Source organism: Silurus aristotelis (assembly GCF_946808225.1).
Source record: "Silurus aristotelis genome assembly, chromosome: 7".
NCBI classification, from domain to species: domain Eukaryota; kingdom Metazoa; phylum Chordata; class Actinopteri; order Siluriformes; family Siluridae; genus Silurus; species Silurus aristotelis.
Window position 1 is genome coordinate 3389713 of NC_139580.1, and position 25000 is coordinate 3414712.

The following is a 25000-nucleotide window of genomic DNA, read 5'->3' on the forward strand; positions in this document are numbered from 1 at the left end:
AGGAAACCAGAACAATGTAAATATAAATATGTATCACAGATTAAATAGAGAGAGCTGTGGAGCTCCAACCCATGTGAACATCTCTGAAAAAATCTCCACAAAAATCTAGTGGAACATCTTATAACAGCAAGTGGAGACTAAATGTGTAATGAAATGTTCAAAACGAAGCACATGGCAATTTAAGGGTCAGTTGTCTACAAACTTTTGACCCGTATACTGTAGTGTACCGCCTTCGCTATACATTTCTTTTTCCTGCAACAATCAGAAACATTTATTTTTAACCTGAGGTCTCTCCTCAGTCATCCAGCTGCACTGTCACAGCGATGGAATATGAAAAGCGATAATTATATCCAATAAAGACGATGGTGAGACAGAAAGACGAGAAGATGAAGGGAAACACAGCTGTGTTCATTGAAAAAAAACATCTCGAGTCGGTAAAAAGTGGAGCATGAGAGCGGAGATGTTCTAATATCAGTTCGAAAATGACCCGTATCTTCACCTTGCAATTAAAATCTGTAAGGACAATGCAGTTAAGGGACATAAGCGTTTTGGCCACACCCCTAACTGAGACTAATCACCAAGACCATGCCACTGGCACCAGACCTGAAGCAGACAGGCCACACCCCCTACTCTGTAAACTACAGCACACAGGACACACCCCCTACTTTACAAACTACAGCACACAGGACACACACCCTACTATGTAAACTACAACAGAGAGGCCACACCCCCTACTCTGTAAACTACAGCACACAGGCCAAACCCACTACTTTTTAAACTACAGCACACAGGACACACATCCTACTATGTAAACTACAGCACACAGGCCACACCCACTACTCTGTAAACTACAGCTCACTGGCCACACCCACTACTCTGTAAACGACAGCTCACAGGCCACACCCACTACTCTCTAAACTACAACACACAGGCCACACTCTTGCTTTCTAAACTATAGCACACAGGCCACACCTCCTTAAGAGCTCAGGCCACACCTCCTTCACTGGTGTCTCCTTTATGTCTTGAGTTGTTCTTTAGTTAAAGATTGACCATGTTCCTGCTACGTCTCACAGCTGAACACTTCTCGGACTCATTACGTTTGGAGAAAGTCCCAGACGGGAATTCAAAATCAAACAGAGACAATTTAATTAAGGAGCATATGGTGACATGTCCAACTGAATTACCAGGATGTAGTGAGCACATTCCCCATCCTGAGCTGCCCTTCTCACTTAGCTTCTTCAGCTGATGCTCTTCACAGTTTAAAACCTGAACTAAAACAAAAAACACACGTTATAAGGTCCAGTCTCGAGAACGTGTTGTGTTTAGGGTGAAGGTTTGGCATTGTGGGTAATGATCTTATGATGGCATGAGAGTTCCAGAGCCGGCTATCAGTCATTGGTGATAAAGAACATAGAAGATTTTTCATGTTGCATCACTTTGTACTAATAGTCATCGTCTTAGTTTTAAATAGAGCACAGGAGGGGATGATGGGAAAAAAAATAATCATGAACTAAACTGCCAGTACATATATTACTGAGCTGACCAATAAGAGAAAAGGGGTGGAGACAAGATCACAACCCGGACCAAAAGCACATGTCAGGGATGCAGATGTGGGAAGTAACGGAGTACAAATACTTCGTTACTGTACTTCAGTAGATTTTTCTGGTATCAGTTTTTTACTCCACTATTTATTTTTCAGACAACTTTTTACTTTTACTCATTAAATTTTTACACAAATATCTGTACTTTTTACTTCATACATTTTCAAAACCGGCTCATTACCTTAGTTTTAATCCATTAATTTGGTAAAATATATTTTTTTTATTTTCACTGCGCGCCGATTTCAGCCAAACAACCGATTTCCTGTTACTGCGCGTCTTTTTCAATCCGCTGGTGTATAAAGTCCTGACTCTCACTCACCACAGATGTAGACTAGTTTATGCAGATAAGAATCAGCAGGCAGAAGGCAGTAAGAAGTTTGGGGTTAATGTGGATGAGACAGAGGGAGTCAGTGATGAGAACATGACTGAGATCAGAGACATTCATGATCATCATCATCTTTTCTCTGCTTGTGTTCTATAAGTGGATGTTCCGCCTGGATACATTTATTCGGTAACATTTTTAATTTGTTTTGTATTAATATATATATATTTGGCTGTCAAAATTAAAATTATTGTAAACGGCACTAAATGTTATTAACGCGCCATCAATTCAGCATTTCTGTTTTTACCATTTTTTTTAAAAATAATTTAAATACATAAATACATTTCTAAATATAAAAGAGGTGAAATTAAAACCTTCGGGAAAAAATACATTTATCTACGACGTCCTTTCTTTACTTAGATGTAAAATTAATTATTAAACTCCAGATAAAAATATTTTTAATCAGTAAACTTTTGTTTTATTTCTGCGCCAAGTCTCAAATCAAACAGAAAATCCGCCATTTTTTTACACAATTAACCCTCTAGGTGGCGTTTTGTGGGTTTTTCCCTCATAATGGCGACACAAACAACTTTTTACTTAAGTACATGTCAGAGCCAAGACTTCTTTACTTTCACTTGAGTAAAAAAGTTTAATCTGTACTTCAACTTTTACCCGAGTATTTTAAAACATGAGTATCTGTACTTCTACTTAAGTAAAGGATGTGTGTACTTTTGCCACCTCTGCAGGGATGTACTAATTGGGGATGTTGTGCCATTTAAATTGCGTAAATAATAGTGTGTGTTAGGAAGTGTGTATGTGTGGTGTGTGTATATATAGATATCACTCAATTACTGACACCACATGAAATAACAGAAATAAACATAAAATAACACAAACACAACTGAATGATACAATAAACACAATGAGCAGTACAGTAGATGTGTGATTGTGCAATTATCTATATAATATTAAATACTGTACATGGCAACCATGTTGGTGTATCAGCAATTATTTGTGCAAAAATGCGAGTGTGTGTGTGTGTGTGTGTGTGTGTGTGTGTGTGTGTGTTTGTCAGTTAAGTCCCTCTGGAGTCGAAAGCCTTGTGGGAAGGAACTGTTACACAGTCTGGCTGTGAGGGCTTGAATGCTTCAGTACCTTTTTCCAGATGGCAGAAGGGTGAAGAGTGTGTATGAGGGGTGTGTGTGTGAGGAGTGTGTATGAGTGGTGTGTATGAGGAGTGTGTGGTCAGCCACAATGCTGGTGATTTTGCGGATGAGTGCAAAGCAGTATACAATGTCCAAACATTTTCCTCCTATTTTTTTAAATTGTACAAAGGCCTTTTCTAGCCAGGGTCTGACAGAGCGTTTCAGGCCATTCGCTCGCCCCCTTGCCAAGAAAACTTTCTTTTTCTTGTCTTGAGCTCCTTTGTTGCTTGAGAAGACATTCCTAGTTACACTCCAGGCGAGTATCACTACAATATTACAAGTATTTTTTGAATCTTTGCTCAGACTTTAATGCGAATGGCTTCAGATTTCCGCCTCACATCATTTGTCGTCTGACGTAAAGTATTTAGAATCAGCACCTGTCAGCTCTTCTAGCGTAAGATCTATGCCGCTTTAACCAATCGGATTGTGATCGTCGAGAATGCGTCCAATCATGTCTGCATTTTCACACCCTCTGATTGGACGGACAGAGAGCACGGGTCCGAGCTCTCGAACCGCATCTGTAGCAAAACTGCTCAAGCTCGAATATATTCATGTGGATTTAATAGGACTATTATTTTATTCTACAACGACAGACGGAGGAGAAGAAAACAATGGCACACTTACAAGCATTTACAAGACGAAAATCGTGAGGAAAGTTTGGCTAAAACAGTTTTCCGTGAACCGTTTTTTTCGTTTGCGTTTTCTTTTCTGCGCAGAAACACACAATTTGTGGGAATTTCAAATTCCTAGGAAAACCGTAATGCACGGGAAAAACAAACACAAACCCCCCCCCCCCCCCCCCCCCAGGGTTTAGGGGTTAATATCGACGCTTCTGTTGGAAATGATGTACGCTGGAGGTGCTTCAGTTACAGTGAAAGGAGACGTGTCCAATTCATTCATTCTCACTGTATAAGATTCCTAATGATGATATTAAGAGGAGAATTGATTGAGGCAGGACACCACTGAAGGCCTCAGAGGGGGAAAATATACAAACCAGGACAAAATTTTCTCCGGCTTCTCCCATTAGGGGCGCCACAGGTGATCATCCGCATGTTTGATTTGACACATGTTTTTACTCTGGATGCCCTTCCTAACGCAACCCTCCCCATTTATCCGTGCTTGGGACCGGCACTAAGGCTTGTGCAACCCTAATGGCTGGGGTCGGTTCCCTGACCAGGGATCGAACCCGGGCCGCAGCGCTGAGAGCGCCGCATCCTAACCACTAGACCACCAGGGAATCAGGACTGAATTAGAATAATAAAATTCCGCTACTCCTGGGTCTCCTGGGTCTCCCTTTACTCCTTGATTAAATCCCTCAACCTTTAACTGCTCAGTATAGAATAGATGATTGGAAGGCGATCTGGATGAGGGGCGTCTACCAAATGCCATCAATGTAAATGCAGATGTTTTCCTTTAGTACGTTGTGGTGTGCTGGAATAATCTGGGTTTGACTCATTACCCTGAAACTGTATAGAATGTAGAAAAGACGGGAAGAAGAAATTCCTGAGCGCATGTCCTCTAAAAAAAGCTTCACGTCACTCGAATAAAAGAGAAACGAGCCTCCGATCAGACGTTAACGCAACTTCAGTAATCAGACCAGGGTGAAGGAAAAGAGAGAGAGAAAGAGGGAAAGAGAGAGAGAGAGAGTTCTTCTGTCCTCTGTGTGTTCACATTGTGTAGTTGCTAAATCCCTGAACACTTGATTTCACGCATGCTAATTGGGGATGAATAGATTCAGAGCTGAGAAAGTGTGACAGAAAGAGCAAAGGAGGAGAACACCGAGAGGTCAGAGTCTTTAGTCTCCGTTTATCCCGCTTTAGCTCGACTGCAGCTTAGCTTTGAAGTCTGATTCGGCTTTAGGAAAAGAGACGAGACGAGAAAAGGACGTGCCGAGCTCCGAGTCTGATTCCTTCTCCTCCATTTATTTATTTATTTATTTGTTTCCCTCTTTCCTTTTCCTCACATCTTAGCGTCTTTGCGTAACACCTCAGAGTGACAGCGTTCTTACTGACTTCTTTTTCCTGGTTTCAGGTGGAAAACCTTTGGACATCTGTTTAATTCGAGAGTTTTCGCAAGCTAGCTAGGGTTTCGCTTAGCGCAGCACTTCTCCTGCTCTGTAATACGCAGCTCTATACAACGGACAGCAAATAAAACGCAAACTCGGTTAGGTTTCTTAGAATTAGCGACGCAGACGTGCGCTAAGAATCCGGACGAGGGGATTAATCCGATTAGCCCTGCAGTGTATACGTCTGCACGAAGTATTGTCATGTAATGTAATGATGGCTGATGAATGTCAAACCTGTAAACGAACAAAAAAACAAACTAAAATGAACAAGCGTCGTAAAAAAAATTTAAATAAATAAAGACGTCCAACGTTTCACTCCGTCGCTCAGTTTTTTCCTCCGCTAATGGAGCATTAATATGGAAAGTGGTCCGGTGGAGGCGATTAACCTCTTTACTGAGAGTAATGTGTGTGTGTGTGTGTGTATGACATTAAAGCTCCAGAGATCTCATTTTGAACTGAACGCCTGCGTGAGTTTCCTCTCAAAAGCAGCACGTACCCTCGATTACGACTCTCGCTGATTTTATATTACACATAATATGAAAAACATAGAGACGCTGACCTGATTCATTTGCGTTTCAATTTTTCTGTCTTCCCACACACACACACACACACACACACACACACACACACACACACACACACACACACTCTGTCCACAGACCTACCACACTGCTGAGATCGTGTATGAATACAATGTTTTCATATTTCTCTCCTTCTTTCTGCAGGAATACGACGACGGATATGGAACAGCCTACGATGACCAGGGGTACGACTCTTACGACAACTCTTACAGTAACCAAGCACAGAAGTAAGTGTGTGTGTGTGTGTGTGTGTGTGTGTGTGTGAATGAGTGTGTGCTGGAAATAGATGTCTTTTTTTTCTTTTTGTCTCTAAATGGACGACTGGAGAAACAGGTCCGATGAGAGACGTGGAACGTCTGAAGAGCCGTAGGCTCCTGCAGAGGTCAAACCGAGAGCGAGTACACAAATTGCTCTCTGTGGCTTTAAATGAAGTGTGAACTAGAGCTCAATCTCTGCTCGGAGACGAACTGTCTGTCAGTTTCATGTAGAATAGGGATGGTGAAGTTCAACGAGTTTGAAAAAAAAATTCTAATTTTTTATGTAGATTCATTTCTCCTAGTATCGCAACGCAACGGAGACGGAGGCGTGTCCTGAGAGTCACATAGAATACAGATTAACATGGCAGAGGTGGAGCTGTAACTTCCTGCACACACGACAGGAAAAGAACGTCTGGTTTTATTCAATAGTTTGTTTCCTTTTATTTTTGCACTACAAATGCGTGTTGGAATTCAGAAGACACAGGTTAGCTCGAATCATTAGCTGCTTCATGCTATGTATCTTCAACGTATCGTAGCGTTGCCTATGCACCGAGCATCAGTCATGGAGATGCACATCACTAATGTAGAGTTGTAGTGAACTTGTGTAAGATGTCCAAAGCCAAATCCACTTAGCCACACCCACAACATTCCATATATGCACATACATTTGTTTCAGTATTTCCTATAAACAAATTATGAATAATTTGGTTGATCCTAACAGGTCTAGAGTTTTGTGTCACTAATCAAGCATTAGCCGCTGGAAGCATCCGCAAGACCTGAAAATGATGTGGTGCTTGGTCCCCTAATCATTGCTGCTCAATGAGTTCCAATGCAGCGATTTTACATTTAAGCTGAAGTTTAGAAGAGAATGTTGAGTTTCACAACGAGATGTCAGTTTATTATATACGGTATGTTCGACAGTTGTATTTAAAGGAGTCTTTATATCCACAGGACGTAAAAATAAATAAATAAACGTAAAAGAAGGAATGTTGATATTTTAATTGATTCCCATCTAAGCAAAACCATTGATATCTAGATGATGCTGAGACACAAGAACATCTAGAATGTTCAGCTTGTTCAGAAACCAGGATCAACCATGTGTCCTTCAAGCATTTTTCAGCCTATTAAGTTCTTTACTGCCTAAAAAAAAAAAAGTCCGGCTCTGATCGATCTATCATGAGGAACTCAGCTGAGGTCTTGGCTTAGTCTTGAAGATTTGTTGTAGGGTTAAATTTAGAAGAAGTTCTCCTTGTGGCAGTAAGACTTGGCATCTCAGCTTAACGGACTGAAAGGCCTGCGGGTGTAAAAGAAGCGATTCTTTGCGGACGATTGTTTTCAGCTGGCGTTAGATTATAGTGTTGCGCCTGTAGTTGGGACTTTGAGCTTGATAATGGGTTTGGAGTGCTAACGCAGCTAAGTGTAGGCTCCCTTTCAGAAGCAAAGCGACAGCTCGGATTGGTGTTTCTGTCGCGCCGTGTGTTGTCCGACCGCATTTCTTCTGTGATGTGTTCGCAGGGTCAGGGAGGGGGGGAGGGAAGGGGGGAGGGTTGTGGGGGGGCGCTTTAATGGTGACTTTGAGGAAGACAGTGGAGGCTCGCAGCACTTAAAATGTCAGCTGTGGTGAAATGGTGGGAGAAAATGGAACGAGGAGCTGGAGATAGAGGAATCTAGAGTGCTGGTCATTTCGCTGATGGATGGCTGATGCGTCTCTTTTTGTGGTTTTGTCAAACTGACATGGCTCCAGCACTGTGGAGGAATGGCAATCTTCTGAAACCACCAAGCCTCCAAGGACAAAAAATCTGATATCGTTCTCTTTCTTGGATATCTGACTTTGACCTTGGGTTTGTTAGGCTTTAAAGGATTGGGGTTTTTTTTTATTTCTTTTTTTTTTTGTAGCATAACAAATTTATGCATCAACAGATTATTCAATGTCTTTAGTTATGATTTTCACCTGAACACAAACCATTAACTCTATTATTCCCCTTAATATTATTGGTAGAGAAATTGGTAATCAGGATCTTCTATACAAACATCTTTATAACTTTAAAACTGGGTGCATTTATTTATATTACATTATCAAAAGTATTGGGACACCTGATATGTCCATATGTGATCCTTCTTCATGCTCTTAGCCCAAAATTGGAGGCACACAATGGTATATGACGTCTTTGGAGGAACTACTATGAAATCTTATTGAGCTCCAACCCTATTAAACACATTTGGAAGGAATGTGTTTTTTTTTTTTTTTACTCCATCACTGGTAACTAGATTGAATTTTCTCCAATCATATAGAAGCAAAATTTGAAATCTCTTGCAAAAGGTTGTTTATGCCATTGGCAAACCCGAGTATTTGCACACATTTCGTTGTAACATCTCATACTTGGGTCGCAATGTACAAAACGAATGGTGGTGTAGATCTTTGGCTATGTGGCATTATTTATTTGGAGCAGAGTAAATAAAGTATTATTGTTTGGCAAACAGCCATTTTGGTTTCTTTAAGCTTTTGAAGACACTGGTCTCAACACAGGCTTTAGGAATAGAATTTCAGTCTTAAGGCAGGAATGCAAGTGACACAGGCTATGAGAGTTTTGGCATTTTTGTGAATATGTTTTGATGTAGCTCTAAAGAAACATCCAGATATATACATAATTCAACAAGTTTCAACAATCACTTTCGTACATCAGTAGTAATGACACACCTCCAGTTCCCACCCACTTCTCTCTTCATATATAACTACTGGTTAATTCTTTTATTTCATGTCTAATCTATAGAAAATGTCCAAATCTTATAGATTCTCTTCATTTTATGTGTCACTACTTGCCATTTTTTTTATATTACCATTTTTATATTACCATCTCAATTTCCCTTATACATCAGAGCTGGGCAATTTCCAATTACTTTTCAACATCACAACTACCATGTCATCATATAAATTGCCACCATATATATATATACACTATGGTATGTGTGTATGAACAGCGCGCTTGGTTTGTATTAGCAATAACGAGGTGATACTGTACCTAACTGTACCTCTTCTTACATTCATACGGATTAAATAATCAGATAAAACATTTATTTATAATATATTTAGATCAATTTAAAAGTAGACATTTCAAACTTACTATTCATATATTTATGTCTGTGGGGTAAATATTCACATAGATTATGTGTCTGTAAAGAGAGACGACAGAGATGGCAGAGAGCGTTCCCAGTTTGTTTTCTTTATTTTACAAAGCACAGTGTATTTTTTGTTATTATAAGTGTGTGCGAATAAAAGTGGACCCTTTACAGATTCAAATGATGTATTTGCTCTTATCTGTACGTAAAAAAAAAAAAAACAGAGTAATTTTGTTTTTTTTTCAGCCTTATACGCACCGGCGCGTCCGTCGACCTCAGACGGTTAAAGCATCATAATTACTTTCAAACATTTACAGGAATATTTTGTCTTCATGCTGTATGTTATAATTGGTTTCATTAATAATATACATACATTGCATAAAGCATCCATTTTTGCTGATGCCCATGTAGAGTAGAGTATTAAAAGCTTGAAAAGTAATAATTTAAGGATCATTTAGAGGTCACAGACAATCATGTGATTAATCATGATATATATTTTAATTGATTGACATCCCTAATATATATATATATATATATATCACTAATTCCCAGTCCCTCCCAATTCTCACTCCTACTAAAATGACTCCTGGCCAATTCCCTAGTTCCCAATCCCTCTTTTATTAGTTAACATTGGCCAAGTCTCAGCTGGTTCTTTCTCCTTCATGTGTCAGTACTTGCTATTTCCTATTCCTGACCCTCTTAGTACATAATTGCTGCTCAGTTCCAGAGTTATCAGTTCCAGTTCCTCTCCTTACAGCATATGTCACAACTGCCAAATTCCCTATTCGCACCAACTCCACTTTATTCATACATCTTAAGTGTCTAATTGCCACGTCCAGACCCTTTATAAATCATGACTATTTATCCATCACAGCTAATCAAGTCCTTCCATTTCCCAACTCGGAATATGTCACTATAAGCTAATTGCAAATTCCTGCACTTTCAAACCTCATCAATGTTCAAGTTGCACCAACACCATTTCCATCATACTATATGACCACCAACTCCCCTATGTACCTCCAATTCCTGCCTCTTCAAATGTCAGATTTTCACCTCTTTCATACATCAGCGCTGACCAATTCCCAATTCCTGCCACATCCCACTCTACCATATGTTCCTAAAGATCACTCCTCAACAAACATTGCCCTCTTTACATGTCTAATCCCAAATCCCACAGTGTGATTTTTATTAGCCCTTTGTGATTGTCGCTTGTCAGACTGTACAAACATGATCCCCATGTCACATTGTAGGATCTCAGTTGACATAATGTCAGACTATACGACTGAACTGCACAAGAAAATTGCTCAGCAAACACAAACAATTTGTAGCATTTCTTTTGTTCATGACGTGTTAATAATAAAAACACATCATACAAACACTCCCTTTTTCCTCCATCACTGATTATATCTCTGTTCTTGCTGTACTCTCCACCTGACTCGTTTCCACACGTTCGCCGAGGCGGTTTGACGTCGTCGCGCTAATCGCGTCATGGGGTTCAGCGCTAATATCGGATCTTGGATTGACGGCCGTCATAGTAGAAGTCACACTGCAAGAAAGACTCTGAAATCTTCTGACATTGCCAGAACTTCAGAGAAAAATATAATGATAGGACAAACCAGCGATTAAAGATTATAGAATTTTGCCTCACCATTGCCTCACCATTCGTCTCACCAAATTGTGGCCAAAATCGCAATCAATCCTCCGTGAAATTATTTATTTTTAGCTTCTGAAGAGTTTATCCACATTTATTTTTTACATTACTGTATATTCAAACCAGACTAACCATATCAGCAGCAATATCCATACAACAGATCCAATAAAAATTCAATTCTAGTTCTGATTTAATGAAGGACCACATGATCCATAAAGAAAACATTTTACAACTGAACAAGAATAGAAAGTAACCAGACCTTCCACACCAGACCAGTTTGCTGTAAGTTTCCTGAAATATTAAGAAGATAATTGAATTCTTCCCCAGTCACATGGAGTCACACATTTTGTCTTCACATCGACTAAAAGTGGACATTGAAGAAGAGAAATGGAAAGAAAAAAGAGAGATGAGTATAAAGAGCCTTCACATAGAGGTGAGAGTTGAAAAAAAAAAAAACCCTTGTCATAGGGAGGATGTCAAGGCCAAGTACATCTACACTTTCAGCCATTTTTCTCCCTCCGGCCGACTCGCCCCCTCTCTGTCTCTCCCTCTGCCTTTCTCTTTTTCTTTTTCTTTCTCTGGGGAGTCTTCTGGTCACAAGAATATTTTAAAACCTCGATGGGAGAAAAAGAAAAGGAACGGCTACATTTTGAACTTTCGAGGCTTTTCTATCGGCCATGTTTTCTTAATTTAAAGGGAAAAAAAATATGGCCTCATCATTTCCCTGATTGTTTGCATTTGGTAGGAACGTTTTTTTCGTTCCTGATATTGTATTGAGTTTAATTTCTCTCCAGATTCAGACTAGGAAAGATGATTATACACTTAGTAAACAGAAGCCAAATTAAGAGCATTTGTCAATATTTAGCTACACAATAAGCTAGCTGCTAGTTTCCTGTAGCCACAACAGTTAGTACAGTATAAGACAAATCTGTGGACGAAGCTGTGGATTCTGATTGGTCAGAAGGTGTAACGTTCTATAACAGCAGCTCGGACAGTTGTTCCAGTTTCAAAATCAATCCCATGTTTCTAAAACGCTTCTAATCTCCAGCTATATCAGGATCTCACCAAGGGTGATTAATCACAATTCCGAAGCTTTGATGTATAAAAGATAAGGGGTCTCTCGATGCATGTTCCTGAAGAACGAGCTTTCTGCATACTGCGTCTCGTCCATTATAGTGTGAAAATTATGAATAAAATTGAGGAATGCCGACTCGTCTTGAGCTTGTGTTTTCAGACTAATTGGCCCATAGCTGTATGTGGCGGAATATAAATGTTTAAAAGTAAAAAAAAATTTTTTTTAAGTATTTTTCTAGGATTTTTTGAGAACAATCCAAGTCAACACTAGGCACTAGGAAACAAATTAGACAAAAACGAGAAAATGGCGTTTTAGGACAATGGAAATGATTCACTTGTCTACTAGTGACCTTTCAAATTTTTGTATCGACTTGAACTTTTCCTGAGATGGAAATGCACACGTTCCTCACTTAACCTTGGTCCGAATGCAAGACTGCTGATCGATGCTTGTTTTGCTCGCTGTAATACTTCTTTTTTTTGGACGTCACTTTTGTCTTTCGAACCGCACCTGCCGGCCCCATCGTCCTCCTTGGGGAATGAGAAGGATTTTGTAAGCAATAGGGCATCAAAGCGCAAAAAAAACATGTTTCACACGCTTCACTTTTCCTCAAAAATTCAGATCTCTATTTCTCTCACAGACGCACACTTTTATATCCCTTTAAACCGCACACACAGACTTTCTCCTCTCTTAGTTTGAAGTACTTCCTCCAACTTCTTCAATTCAATCTGAGGCACTTCCTCAAAACTCCAGTATATCTTTAAAACATTTTGACTTTTCCAACCATTTGAAGTGCACACTCTTCTCGCTCACTTCGATGTCTTAAGCCCATTAAAACACGAAGACATCAATGTTCCTTTCCATCGAACAAAAAAAACCCTCAATCCGTCAATCCCTCCATCTCATCCCTTTCTGTCAGAAGTGTGGAAACACCCTGTTTTAGGATTTTTGAGAACCACATGCATATATTTCTTTTGTTTCTATACAAAACACCAGATCATTTAATGGTATGAAGATTTTTATCAAATGTCCAGATGTTCCACTGTTCTAACATTGGGAAAAAAAATAGCATGAACCAAAGAAGTAGCAACAAAGTCCAAACAAAACAACTGGGTTCTAAGAGACATTAGCGTTTCTAAACAAATGTAGCTCCTCAAACCAGCACTTGTGCTAAAAAAAAACAGTTCACTACTGGTTATGAAATGTTGAAACTTTCATAGATGTGATAAGCATGGTGGATGGTCTTCTGTTTTTTTAAGATGCTCAGGTTCTAGCTTGTAGAGTAGAAGTGTCTGTATCTCACCCTCCCTACAAACATGAGACACATGAATGTTCCACTAGTTTCTATGTGACAAACTTGGTAATGTCTGAAGGTTTCCTTCCAACATACAATTCTATAACTATCCAGATGTTCGACTTTATTCAGGAAGAACAGCTTTACACACACTCGGCACCCGGACACTTTATTTCTCCAAATGTTCAGGTGAATTATTTCTTTGTGCCTCTTGTAAAACCTAATAAAGATGTTCTTCACTAGTTCATTTCTTGTTCATCCCAGAGCAGCTCAGTAGGATTGAGGTGCGGTGACTGGGCAGGTTGTTCAATGATAGATATCACTCCAGACCACTGTTTGCTCTCTAAATAACACTTAAAGAACTCGGACGTATCAGTCCAGACAGAGCTGCATGGTGTATGGTGAAGTACAAAATGGGAGCCATGTTGGTTCAGGATTCCATTCACTTTCCAGAACCTTCCCTGCTAAAAAAAAAAGAACCAAAACCATTAAGCTTTCACCTCCATGTGTGAGTGAGGGAGTCTGATCACATCATCTCTCCTGTTCTCCTTCTGTGTAAACCCTCCTTGCTTTTTTTGAATTTCTTGTTTATCCCGGTAGATTTATTGAGTTGTTATCATTGTCTGGTCAAAGTTTTATGTGAATTGCCTCATTGGGACTGTGTTAAAACAATGCAGCGGTGCTGAAAGCTTTTTCTCCTCTATTGTATGTCAGGAGATGTTTTATAAAAAACTCACAGTGTGTCTGGGAAAACTGTGATTCCTGGAGGTGACTGACTGCTGATATAAAGTGAAGAAAATACTCTGGTTTAAGAGGAGAAAGAGGAGAATTAGCATATGATTGTGTCATACCTGTTTCTTATTAGTGGCCTACTCCTGAAAGCCAAACAGTTCACAAAATATCAGGGTGGGAGAGATGTGGAATAATCACTACCTTCAAGAGTGACTTACACTTTATATATATAAAACTGAGTTAGTGAGGGTTCAGGGGCTCAGCAAGAGCAGCTTGGGGTGCTGTGATTTGAACTCACCCTTCCAATCAGATATCCAGTGTCTTACAGTGTTTCTCAGTTCCTACAGAGCGTTCCTCCTTCATATTTGCAAACCAGAAAGTGCATTTCTCAGAACAATCTGTACAAACAGCACAACTTTCTTGCGAAGGCCTGAACTTTACTCAAAATCCTCAGTTCATCTCTCAAACGTAAGTATTTGTGTAAATGAACATCTCATTCCCATCAGAATGAAAAGTTCCTTTGTGATTGTTCACTAACACAATCATCAAAATGTTTAGTCGTGTTGTCAGTATGACTTTCACAAGAGATTACAAGAGACCGGACAGGATTCACACTTTTACTGTACTGGTGTTTGTTTGTTTCTTGGTTGTTGATTCATTTTCAGAATGTTTAATTCTGTGTTTTGTCTGTTTTCACTCTCCAGCTGAAGCTTCACCAGATTCACCTTTGACCTGTTTTAGAGAACTGGTTGATGATTGGTCGATCTGATGTCGTTCACTCGCCTTCATTAGTGACGTTTAAGTTTCATCTGCACAATTCATCAATCCAACACATTTACAAAAGATATTTACATAAAAATTGAAGCTTGACAGATTCTGGCGACTGGTTTAATCATTTTACATTCGCTGACGTACACAATGAACTGATGCTGAGATGTTTTTGGGGGTTAAAACTATTCAGGTGAAACCAGTAGAATATATTTTGATTAACATGAACATGAACAACTGATAATGTAGGAAACAGCAGACACTCATACACAATCGATTAAATGATGTACTAAAGCTTTCGCAATTTAATCAAAGCAACAAGAAATGTTCTCATGATGAGCACAATGACTCAATGATGTGGAGGCTGAACAAGTAGTCTTGAGAATTTTATTTCTTATTAGAGAAAAACTCCAAAGATACTGAGAAAAACTGTAATCACCACTTCCCAGGAAGCTGCTTATGTTATGCGTTATCTTGGCCAGACAAAAAGGGAAGCTTCAGATGGACTCATGGGAAAGTCAGTGGAATGGGTCAGAAGACTCTCACTGCTTGCTTGTTCATTATTTTTTAAAGGTTGATGGTTTTGTATTTGGGTAAAAGCATCAATCTAGCAATGACATGGAATCAGCAATACACCTAGGGGAAAAAAAGCATTGCCAGTTTCGTTCATCCTGATAAACATAAGCAACAAGTGTGAGAATTTGCTCATTACCCCAAACTCCCACTTCAGATTAGCAGGAGACATAATCTAGAAGGGTGTTCAGAAAACAGCCAAGGGTTCGGCAATGCTCGAACAAAATGTCAAGAGCAAAATGGGGCCAAAACCAGACACAACGAATCACACGGCTCATTTTAGACAGAGCAAAGAGACGCAGAGCGTCTTCCTCGCAAAGCAGGATCCAATTAAAGGTCCTTGATTGCTGTGAGTGCGGTTGACATTCATGGCGGCCATATTAGTAGGAAGCACTGAATTCTGGGATGTGCAGTTGGGCATGTGGAATAACAGACTCGCACTAAACCCCACCTCCTCTCACTATATTCTGTCAATTATTCCCCCTTAATGGAAAGCAGACTTTCACACTTTTTTGTTATGTATATAATTCCATATATAATTCCACATGTGTTCATTCATAGTTTTGATGCCTTCAGTGTGAATCTACAATTTTCATTGAAAAATTTTTTCATAACAAAAAAGTGTGAAACAACTGAAAAATGTCATATTGTAGGTTCTTCAAAGTAGCCACCTTTTGCTTTGATTACTGCTTTGCACACTCTTGGCATTCTCTTGATGAGCTTCAAGAGGTAGTCACCTGAAATGGTCTTCCAACAGTCTTGAAGGAGTTCCCCCCGAGAGATGCTTGGCACTTGTTGGCCCTTTTGCCTTCACTCTGCGGTCCAGCTCACCCCTAAACCATCTCGATTGGGTTCAGGTCCGGTGACTGTGGAGGCCAGGTCATCTGGCGCAGCACCCCATCACTCTCCTTCTTGGTCAAATAGCCCTTGATGCCTTCAGTGTGACTCTACAATTTTCATAGTCATGAAAATAAAGAAAACTCTTTGAATGAGAAGGTGTGTCTAAACTTTTGGTCTGTACTGTATATATATATATATATATATTTCTTTGTCTCGGCTAATCAGTTAGCAATTAGCTTGCAACAAACACTAAGGTTTTGTTTCATGTTTTCGCTTGTCTTACTTTCCTGGCCTTTGATCGCAAGTTTTTTTCACGCTCATGTTCATGTTTTTGCCTACTACCTGACTTTAGCCTGTTTTAGCTTTTTGAGTTTGTTAGCATTTTTAAACTAGCAAAAGTTTTGGTACTAAAATATTCTTACTCTGCACTTGCATCGAAATCTGCTATTGTTCATTCCATCACGCATTCAGTAACACAGATGTGTCATTCATGTCAGAAGAAGTAACATTACACTTTAGATAGAAACAGTTAGAAAAAGCAAAACATCTAGATGCATTTTTCATAACTTGTAAAAACTTCAGTTTGGTTAATGTGCACATCGGATTGCGTTTTCCGGTCGAACAATAAATCCGTGCTGTATATCGTAAAATGGTTTAAGGTCGTACCAGTCCTTAGAACACATGCTCATATGGATGCTGATGGAACTGCGATTGCAGCATGGAACCACATGTCTATCAACAGAGCCGTCCTTCTAACTTCCTGACCTTCCTTCAACTGAAGGATGTAATGTCTAGAGCACCGCCTGGGAGTTTTTTTTTTTACCATGTTCAGTGTCTGGAAAGCTGGCATGCACTGCTGATCCGGTTCTAAACCAGCAGAGTGAGGCTGGATGGTGGTGCTCAACCCACAGCTCTCAAACACACTTTCACAGGGCAGAATGCGGAGTGTTACCGTTTCAATTCAGTTTGAGTTTGTTTTAACAATCGCATTAGGAATTTTTTAATTAGTGGCCAGGAGTTGGATTAGAGAGCATTCAGTGCTGCTGAAGAATACTGTGAAGGGTTAAAGTGAAGAACCATTAGGGTAGATTTACTATCTTAGAATTGCAAGTTTGGTTTCAAGTGGGAAGGTAATATTTAGTGGTTAAGACTTTGGATCTGAAGGTCGTGAATTCTTAAAAAAAACGCTCCTGGGCCCCTGAGCAAGGCCCTTAACCCCATAGCTACTCAGTTGTATGAATAAAATAAATGTAAGTTGTTCTGGATTCTACCAAATGCCATACATGCAAATAGCCTTAACAATGATTGAACTGTAACGAATAGACAAACAGTTTCCTCAGATGAGTCTGGTTCCTCTCAAGGTTCCTTCCCCGAACCATCTCAGGTGGAATTTTCTTGCCATTGTCATCACTGGGAATGAACTTATAGGGACTGATTTATACATTTGAAATATAAAATGTATATCCATAATCGATTCACTTCTGTAAAGCTGCTTTTGACATCTGTTGACCCCCATGGAGGTGACTGGTGAAAAAATTATCCTACACACTTACGAGTTGGTATCCAAAAGTTTTAAGAACAGCTTTGTTCACAAGAGAGAAGTGCTTGGAAGCCGAGTCTGGCGAGTAGTGTGGGTGCGGAAGTGAAATTGTGTGGATGTTTCTCCGACGATCATCATGCACGAGTTGCTGAATGTAACCAACCCCAGCCATTAGGGTTGCACAAGCCTTAGCGCCGGTCCCAAGCACGGATAAATGGGGAGGGTTGCGTTAGGAAGGGCATCCAGCGTAAAAACATGTGCCAAATCAAACATGCGGGTGATCCGCTGTGGCGACCCCTAATGGGAGAAGGCGAAAGAGAAGGTCTCGTTGAAGGTCTTCCTGATCCATCAAAGTCTTTTATTGATCTTCTTCTGCTCTTAAACGACTCGTCACTGCATCGCCGTATGTCAAACGTCTCTGTGGCAGGTTTGCCCAGTTTGACGCAGAATTTGTGTTTGTTTTTTTCTAAATTCGTTTCCATGATTAACACGCAGATGAGAAATGCACACGGTCAGAATAGCACCAGTTACACCATTAGTCTCGAAACCTTTTGATAGCACCACATTTGTCATGTGTTGACACCTAAACTGAAACTTTCCCTTGATGCCTCCAAACTTGTCCATATTTAAATACGACCTTTAAAGGAGGTAAGAAAACCTTCATCTGCCGTTTGTCTTAGTCGCACTGCGTCTCGACGCTGCGAGAAAACAGGAAGTCCCCACGTTCCTCCGTTTCCTTTAACGACACTTTAGTCTTTTCACAAGTTGAAGGCTGACAATTGCGACCCATGTGTTCCTCAGGTCGTCTCGTCTGACGCGTTCCTCCCTTGCTGGCTGTCCTGTGGCCCACTTTTGTGGAGCTTTTTTTTCTAGAGTTTCCCCTCCATCTCACACACTGTGATATTTTTAATGTGTTTCATCTAAATTTCCCTGCTTTCCTGTTCTCTTTCTGTCAAGACATCTCTGCTGAGGCTGTGAGAATGATGAGAACTCTCTCTATCTTTCTCTCTCTCTCTCTTTCTCCCACCTCGGTAAATTACACTCCGGCTCCATGATGCAAATGAGAACACATCACTTCCCTTTCTTCTCGCATCTCTCTCGCTCTAGCTCGCTTGTTCGCTCATACACCGACTCCCCACCATCTGAAACCCTGTCATTTCATTCTTTATTTTGCTTCTTCTTGTCTTGTCCATCATCATCTTTCTGTCTCCCTTATCCCTCATTTATTCTCATCCCTGACAGAGAAAACATATTCAGTTCATTTCCATGACATTATATTTGTATTATAATTAAACTCCCTGGGTTGGTTTGGAGAAGAAACCTTGGGAGGAACCAGACTTAAAATGGAACCCAGCATCTTCTGGGCAGGACTACTGAGATTCTAATATACTTTACCATCAGTAGTCAAAAGTGCAATTGTATAACCAGGACCTTATGAACCTTAAGAGCAACTTATGAGCATTTTATTAGCATCCGAGTCATTTGGAGTCGTAATTTATTTCAGAACATGAATTTTTCGAAGATGGAGACATGCAAAGCTGTTCCTCAGCCATCCAAAAGAGATAAACAGATGACATATTCATGGTTTCAGAATGGTACCACCTACAGTAATCTCTTGATCCATATCTGTTCAAAATGCTGCACGAGTCCAAATGCAGCATTGCAGGGTTATATATATTATACAGTTAAATGGGTTATAGGGGCATTTTTAATAAGGATTTATGGTTAATTTGGTTTTGGAGTGGGACGAATTGTCCAACTGGGTACAAAGGTCTAAGTCATTGGTGGGCTCAAAGTGGGTGCAGGTTTTGATTCCAGCCAAGTAGGAGCCAAGAAGGAGTTGGTTGGCTTTTATAAGACTCACGGTTGGATTCTGCTTGGTTGGATTTAAAACACTCACATCGGCCCCTTCTGGAAAAGAGTGGACAAGCCTGGTCTAAGTGGGGGATCGGCAGCTAGGTTAGGAACTGATTATAATAATCAGTGGCTGGTTGTAGATCCCACCATTTAAACCAGGGGTCTTCATTCTACAGCCTACAGGCTGAATACCAATAGTTTTTCCAGCTTTCTAAATGCTGTCATAACGAGAGCGGCCTCTAGAGGCGAATCACTGATGCCACGTGCTGTAAATTTTTACACGCCCGCTGCACGGCGAGCGCTGCATTATATTTATTATAGAACTGTCAGTCGATTGCAGCTTAATCGCATATTTGTATCTGTTCTAAATGTACCTTAAATGATACGTTTCAAGTTTTGAATACTTAAATCCACATGGGCTTCGACAAAAATGATTGCTTTATGCTTTTTCTAATAGTGAAACCAAACTCAACATAGAGCCTGAACACAAAATATTCCTGTCTTTAAAGTAAATGTTCGAAAGTAATTAATTACTTTCAAATTTCGTAAATGATTTGAACACCAAACTGAACTTTTACTATGTTTCCACACGGATGGTTTTAATTGCCGGATGTGTGCATCATGGCAGAACTAAACAAATGTTTAGTGATTAAAAAAATGTTTTCCTGTGGAGTTTATTATTCTTTATATTCGAGAAAAAGACATTGCGACTAAATGTGTGTTGCATTGAAGGTTTATAAAAACTTTAATACCATGGATCATAAATTAGTCAAATAGTAAAAAAAAACTAGTGACGTTAAAAGGAATTGTGTTATTAGTGCTTTTAATTTTGACAACTAATTTATTATTTATAATTTATCATATTCATTAACAAAATAGATTCATATTTGTTTCCTCTAGCTCATTTTTATGCTTGAGAACTTTAAAAAAGATTCTAGCAATAGGGGGCGCAATAAATACATTTCATATCAGAATAAAATCTTCACAATAACACTGCTAGTCACTCCAGCCCATGTCATTCTGTTACAGACTGACCCAAATTTAAGAAAGGAACTTTTATGTGGCCCTCACAAAAAAAAAAGGTTTGGGGTCATCCGATTTAGACAATCATATTTATCTCCTAACCTGGCTGCAGATCCCACCATTAAGACCACTGTGTAATCTGACTGCAAGGGCCTTGCAGTTTGACTATAATAGTGACTTGAGTGCATTATTTGATTGCAGCTGTGTGTGTGTGTGTGTGTGTGTGTGTGTGTGTGTGTGTGTGTGTGTGTGTGTGTGTGTGTGTGTGTGTGTGTTAAAATATCGACCGAATCCTGTGCATGTTTGTGTGTTTTTATATGTGCTCAGAGTCTTCACTTGGCTCGAGGAAAGAGTGTGTGTGTGTGTGTGTGTGTGTGTGTGTGTGTGTGTGTGTGTGTGTGTGTGTGTGTGTGTGTGTGTGTGTGTGTGTGTGTCAGAATGGTGTGATAGAGTATACACACAGCATCACACCATTCTGACAGACACACACACACACACACACACACACACACACACACACACACACACACACACACACAGAGTGGAGAGTGTGAGATCAGATCTGGAGATCAGATCTGCTTTCCAAAATCAAGAGTGTGTGTGTGTGTGTGTGTGTGTGTGTGTGTGTGTGTGTGTGTGTGTGTGTGTGTGTGTGTGTGTGTGTGTGTGTGTGTGCATACAGAAAGTGGGTTTCTCCCAGGTACAGCGGAGGCTAGCAGAGGTTAGCACTAAGGTTAGCACTCCGGAGCTGCTGTTTGTTTTAGCAGGTCCTGGAGGAGGTCTGTGACAGATTGCTCCTCTGCAGGAAATGTCTGGCCACAACACCAGAGACTTCAGCTGTGTGTTAGAGAGAGAGAGAGAAACATGCAAGCTGGCATTCCAGCGCTTTCGTTTGCGAATGTATTACTGATCTGAAACATTCCTTTGTATTTCAATCGTTTTTGTTCCGCCACTTCACAGCCTTATAAAGTGTCGATCAGTCTGGTTTTGCTCCTCTTTCATATGGCGCCAGTGCAATTTCAGCTACAGCTTCAGGGAATCGAAATTGATTCGAGTCGACATCTTAGATTTACCTTTTGGTTCCGTCCCCAGACGCTTTTATTCAGTAACAGTGAACCCGTCACGGTTTCCGAGTCTCGAGTAAACGGCGAGCAGTGAACTTAATTGAATAGGAATCAAGAACATAAACGCAGCACATAAAAACGCACTCGAGGCAACACTATTTATTAGTTTGCGTATCATTTTTTATATTTAGTATCTTCTACGTATTTGTAGTCGATTCTCGATCAAGGAGAATATTAGGATCATCTAGGCAAAAACACGCAAACCTGATTATAAAACATCGGTAGATACTTTACCACTTTAACCGGCTTTGTTTCCACACGATCACCTTCGAAACAGCAACACAGCGCCCCCAATGTTCTTCTGGAACGTGTCCTGGAAGTCTTCATTTCGGAACATGTCAAGCAGCTTCTGCAATTCGCACCGGTGTCAAAACAGCGAGCCGGATCTCCATCTCAATCAAAAGGGGAGGTCCGCAGGATTTGGTAAGTGGGTGCGGAAGTGAGATCATGTGGATTGTTCTCCGACGATCATCACGCACGAGTTGCTGAATGGTTTTACAAAATTTCCCGAGGTTGAGCTCGTTCCTGATCTCTCGTCGTCTTCCAGCGACATTCTTCCGTGTGTCCGTGTCGCTCGAAACATCCCGGAACGACATCAAAACCTGCGTCACGGCAAACCGTGGCAGATTTAACGCACAATTTCATGTTTGCTCTTCGTTCTAACTTGCTGTCCGTAATGAAATTTCAGACAAGGTAACACACATGGTCAGAACGGTACCAGTTACGCCATACATTTTTTTTAATACCACCTCGTTTTTTTACGTGCTTTTATTTATTGTCCTTTTTAATATACTGCCACCACAGTATAGTCTGGAAAATTTTGGAATGTTTGGAATCTATCTAACTGTTAGCACAAAGTTGGAGGCACACAATTGTTTATGGCGTCTTTGGACCCTCTATATTCAAAATATGCTTTGTTTGAGTGAGGAGACCCAAACTTGGTCCAGCATGACAATGTTCCTGTGCACAAAGCCAGTTCTGAGAACATTTACATTTGCAGCATTTAGCAGACGCCCTTATCCAGAGCGACGTACAAAAAGTGCTTTGAGCCTCTAGCAGTGAATAAATCTACACTGGTACACAAGATTACAAACTTAATATAAATATAACTTGAATTCTACAAAGCGAATTTGGAAAGTGCTAATTTAAGTGTTTCAGGAAGAGGTAGGTCTTGAGACGTCGTTTGAAGATAGTCAGGGACTCTGGTGTACGGACATCTAGGGGAAGTATATTTCACCACCTCGGTGCCAGAACAGAGAAGAGCCACTCCATGAAGAGAACACAGAAGAGCCACAGCCACTCTACCACTCCATGAGATGGAGTGGTGGATCTGTTGCTATAGAACTCCAACCCTATTGAACACCTTTGGGAAAGATTCTTTCGATGGACCTCACCTTCATCAGTACCTGACTTTTCTAATACCCTTGTGGCTGAATTAATCTACACAAAAACTGGTAGAACATCTTCCCAGAAGAGTGGAGCTTATTATAAGAGCGTTATGGTCAGGTGGTTCAATTTGCCTGCTCTGTGTTTCAAGCCTTTGCTCCTTCTGCTTTGCTTTCCATCAGCTTCACTGCGCCAATTGATTTTGCGGCATGCGGTAATCGAACGAAACCGAATTGTTTCGATCAGTCGAGGTGCTGTAAATCAGCAGAGAAAGTCTCGCCGGATTTCCTGCCACCATGGAAATATTGGGCAAACAAATATTTCTACGTTCGTACAATTTGTCATTGAAGTCAAAGAGCAGGCCGGGGATGCTGGAATTGTTTCATACCTCTCATTTGTTTGATCGTATCTCATCCTCCTATGTGCGCAGAAATTCTTACAAATGTATTATTGATGTTGTTTATAAGCATTAAAAGGTCATTAGCTTCTGCTAATTGAGTTCTGACTGGAGGCAACAATCTCACATCTGTTCCGTTTCAGACCTCCTGAATTTGAGGAGACGAAGACGCACGAACAACCTTCATGCTCGTCTTCTCTTGAAAAAATATACAGTATAATACGGAAGAAATGTTATTAAATGTATTTTTTTTTTTTTTTACTTTTTTTGAATCCTCCAGCTTCATATGTGGTTCTTCCCGAAACATTCATGGCATATGACCTCATCCAGAACAGATTCGCTTGCTAGTGCTGGGATTTGAACCTACAACCTTCTGAGGTTGCCAGTTTGTACAGGACGTCATTCAGAAGCGTTAAATTTTGCTCTTCGCTCGAGCAACAAGACCCAAACGTGTTCCACCATGACGATGCTCCTGTGTATAAAGCAGCTCCATATATATATTCTTTACATGGGTTAGAATAAAAGATCTCCTGCTATAGAGCTTTGACCTCAACCGTATTAAACAACAATAGGGATAAATCCGATCCCTGGATAGGATCATTCTAGTGGAACATCTTCCCACAAGGGTAGAAGTTATTGGAGGGGCAAATGGGGACTAAATGTGGAGTGGGATGTTCGAAAAAAAAGCATTTTGTAATCTTATGGGCGGGTGTCTACAAACTTTTGACATTGTAGTGTATACATATGTATAGGTTTTGTTGAGTTGAAAACAAACCTCAGGCAAAAGCAGGTGAAGTAAACTAGAAACCAGATCAAAAACTAGGATGTTTTCCTTTCGGCTTCTCCTCACTTTTGGGATTCACCACAGTGGACCATCTCGATCTGCATATTTGATCGGATGCTTCTTTTACATTCTGTTTTATCCTGGCGTGAGATTGACACTAGGAGTGTTTTGCCTCATTCCGGGGTTCATTCTGAGGCCGTGAATTGAACCCAACCTGTGAGAGTGCTGAAGTCTGACCACTTTCCACTGAGCCTTTCTCAGGGAACCAAGATCATAAACCATGATTAGAAATAATTTGTGGAACTCAACACAGAGCCGATAATACGATCAGAACAAAGACACATGAGGACTACACAGATTGATTAAAGTCTGATTAACCAATAAACACTTGGGAGACAAGCATGTACAGAGACATGTGCAATGACATGGGGAGAGACAAGGACAGAACCATGGACAGAGATATAGGCAGAGAGATGGGGAGAGACATGGACAGCACCATAAACAGACACATGGGCAGAGACATGGACAGAACCATGGACAGAGCCATAGACAGAAACATGGGGAGAGACATGGGCAGACACATGGGCAGAGACATTGGGAGACACATGGGCAGAGACATGGGGAGACACATGGGCAGAGACAGTCATTAAAACGTGTTGTTCTGAAGGACTCGTCTCCTTTTCTTCAGCTTTTAAATGGTGATTCAGAGCAGCGAGGCTAAAAAGAGATTTCTATCAGTCTGGACAATGAGAAGACGAAAGGACAGAGACAAAGCGAAAAAGAGAGATAGTGAGAGGCAAAGGAATGGACA

General features: G+C 40.4%; 1 protein-coding gene across 1 annotated transcript in view; it reads left to right on the forward strand.

The window, feature by feature from the left end:
- khdrbs3 (KH domain containing, RNA binding, signal transduction associated 3) overlaps nucleotides 1–25000 on the forward strand; it is a 106440-nt gene that overhangs the window by 70909 nt on the left and 10531 nt on the right. The window contains exon 8 of the mRNA XM_083546813.1: nucleotides 5919–6001. Within this exon, the coding sequence (XP_083402939.1) occupies nucleotides 5919–6001 (83 nt within the window). The remainder of the gene's footprint in view (nucleotides 1–5918; nucleotides 6002–25000) is intronic.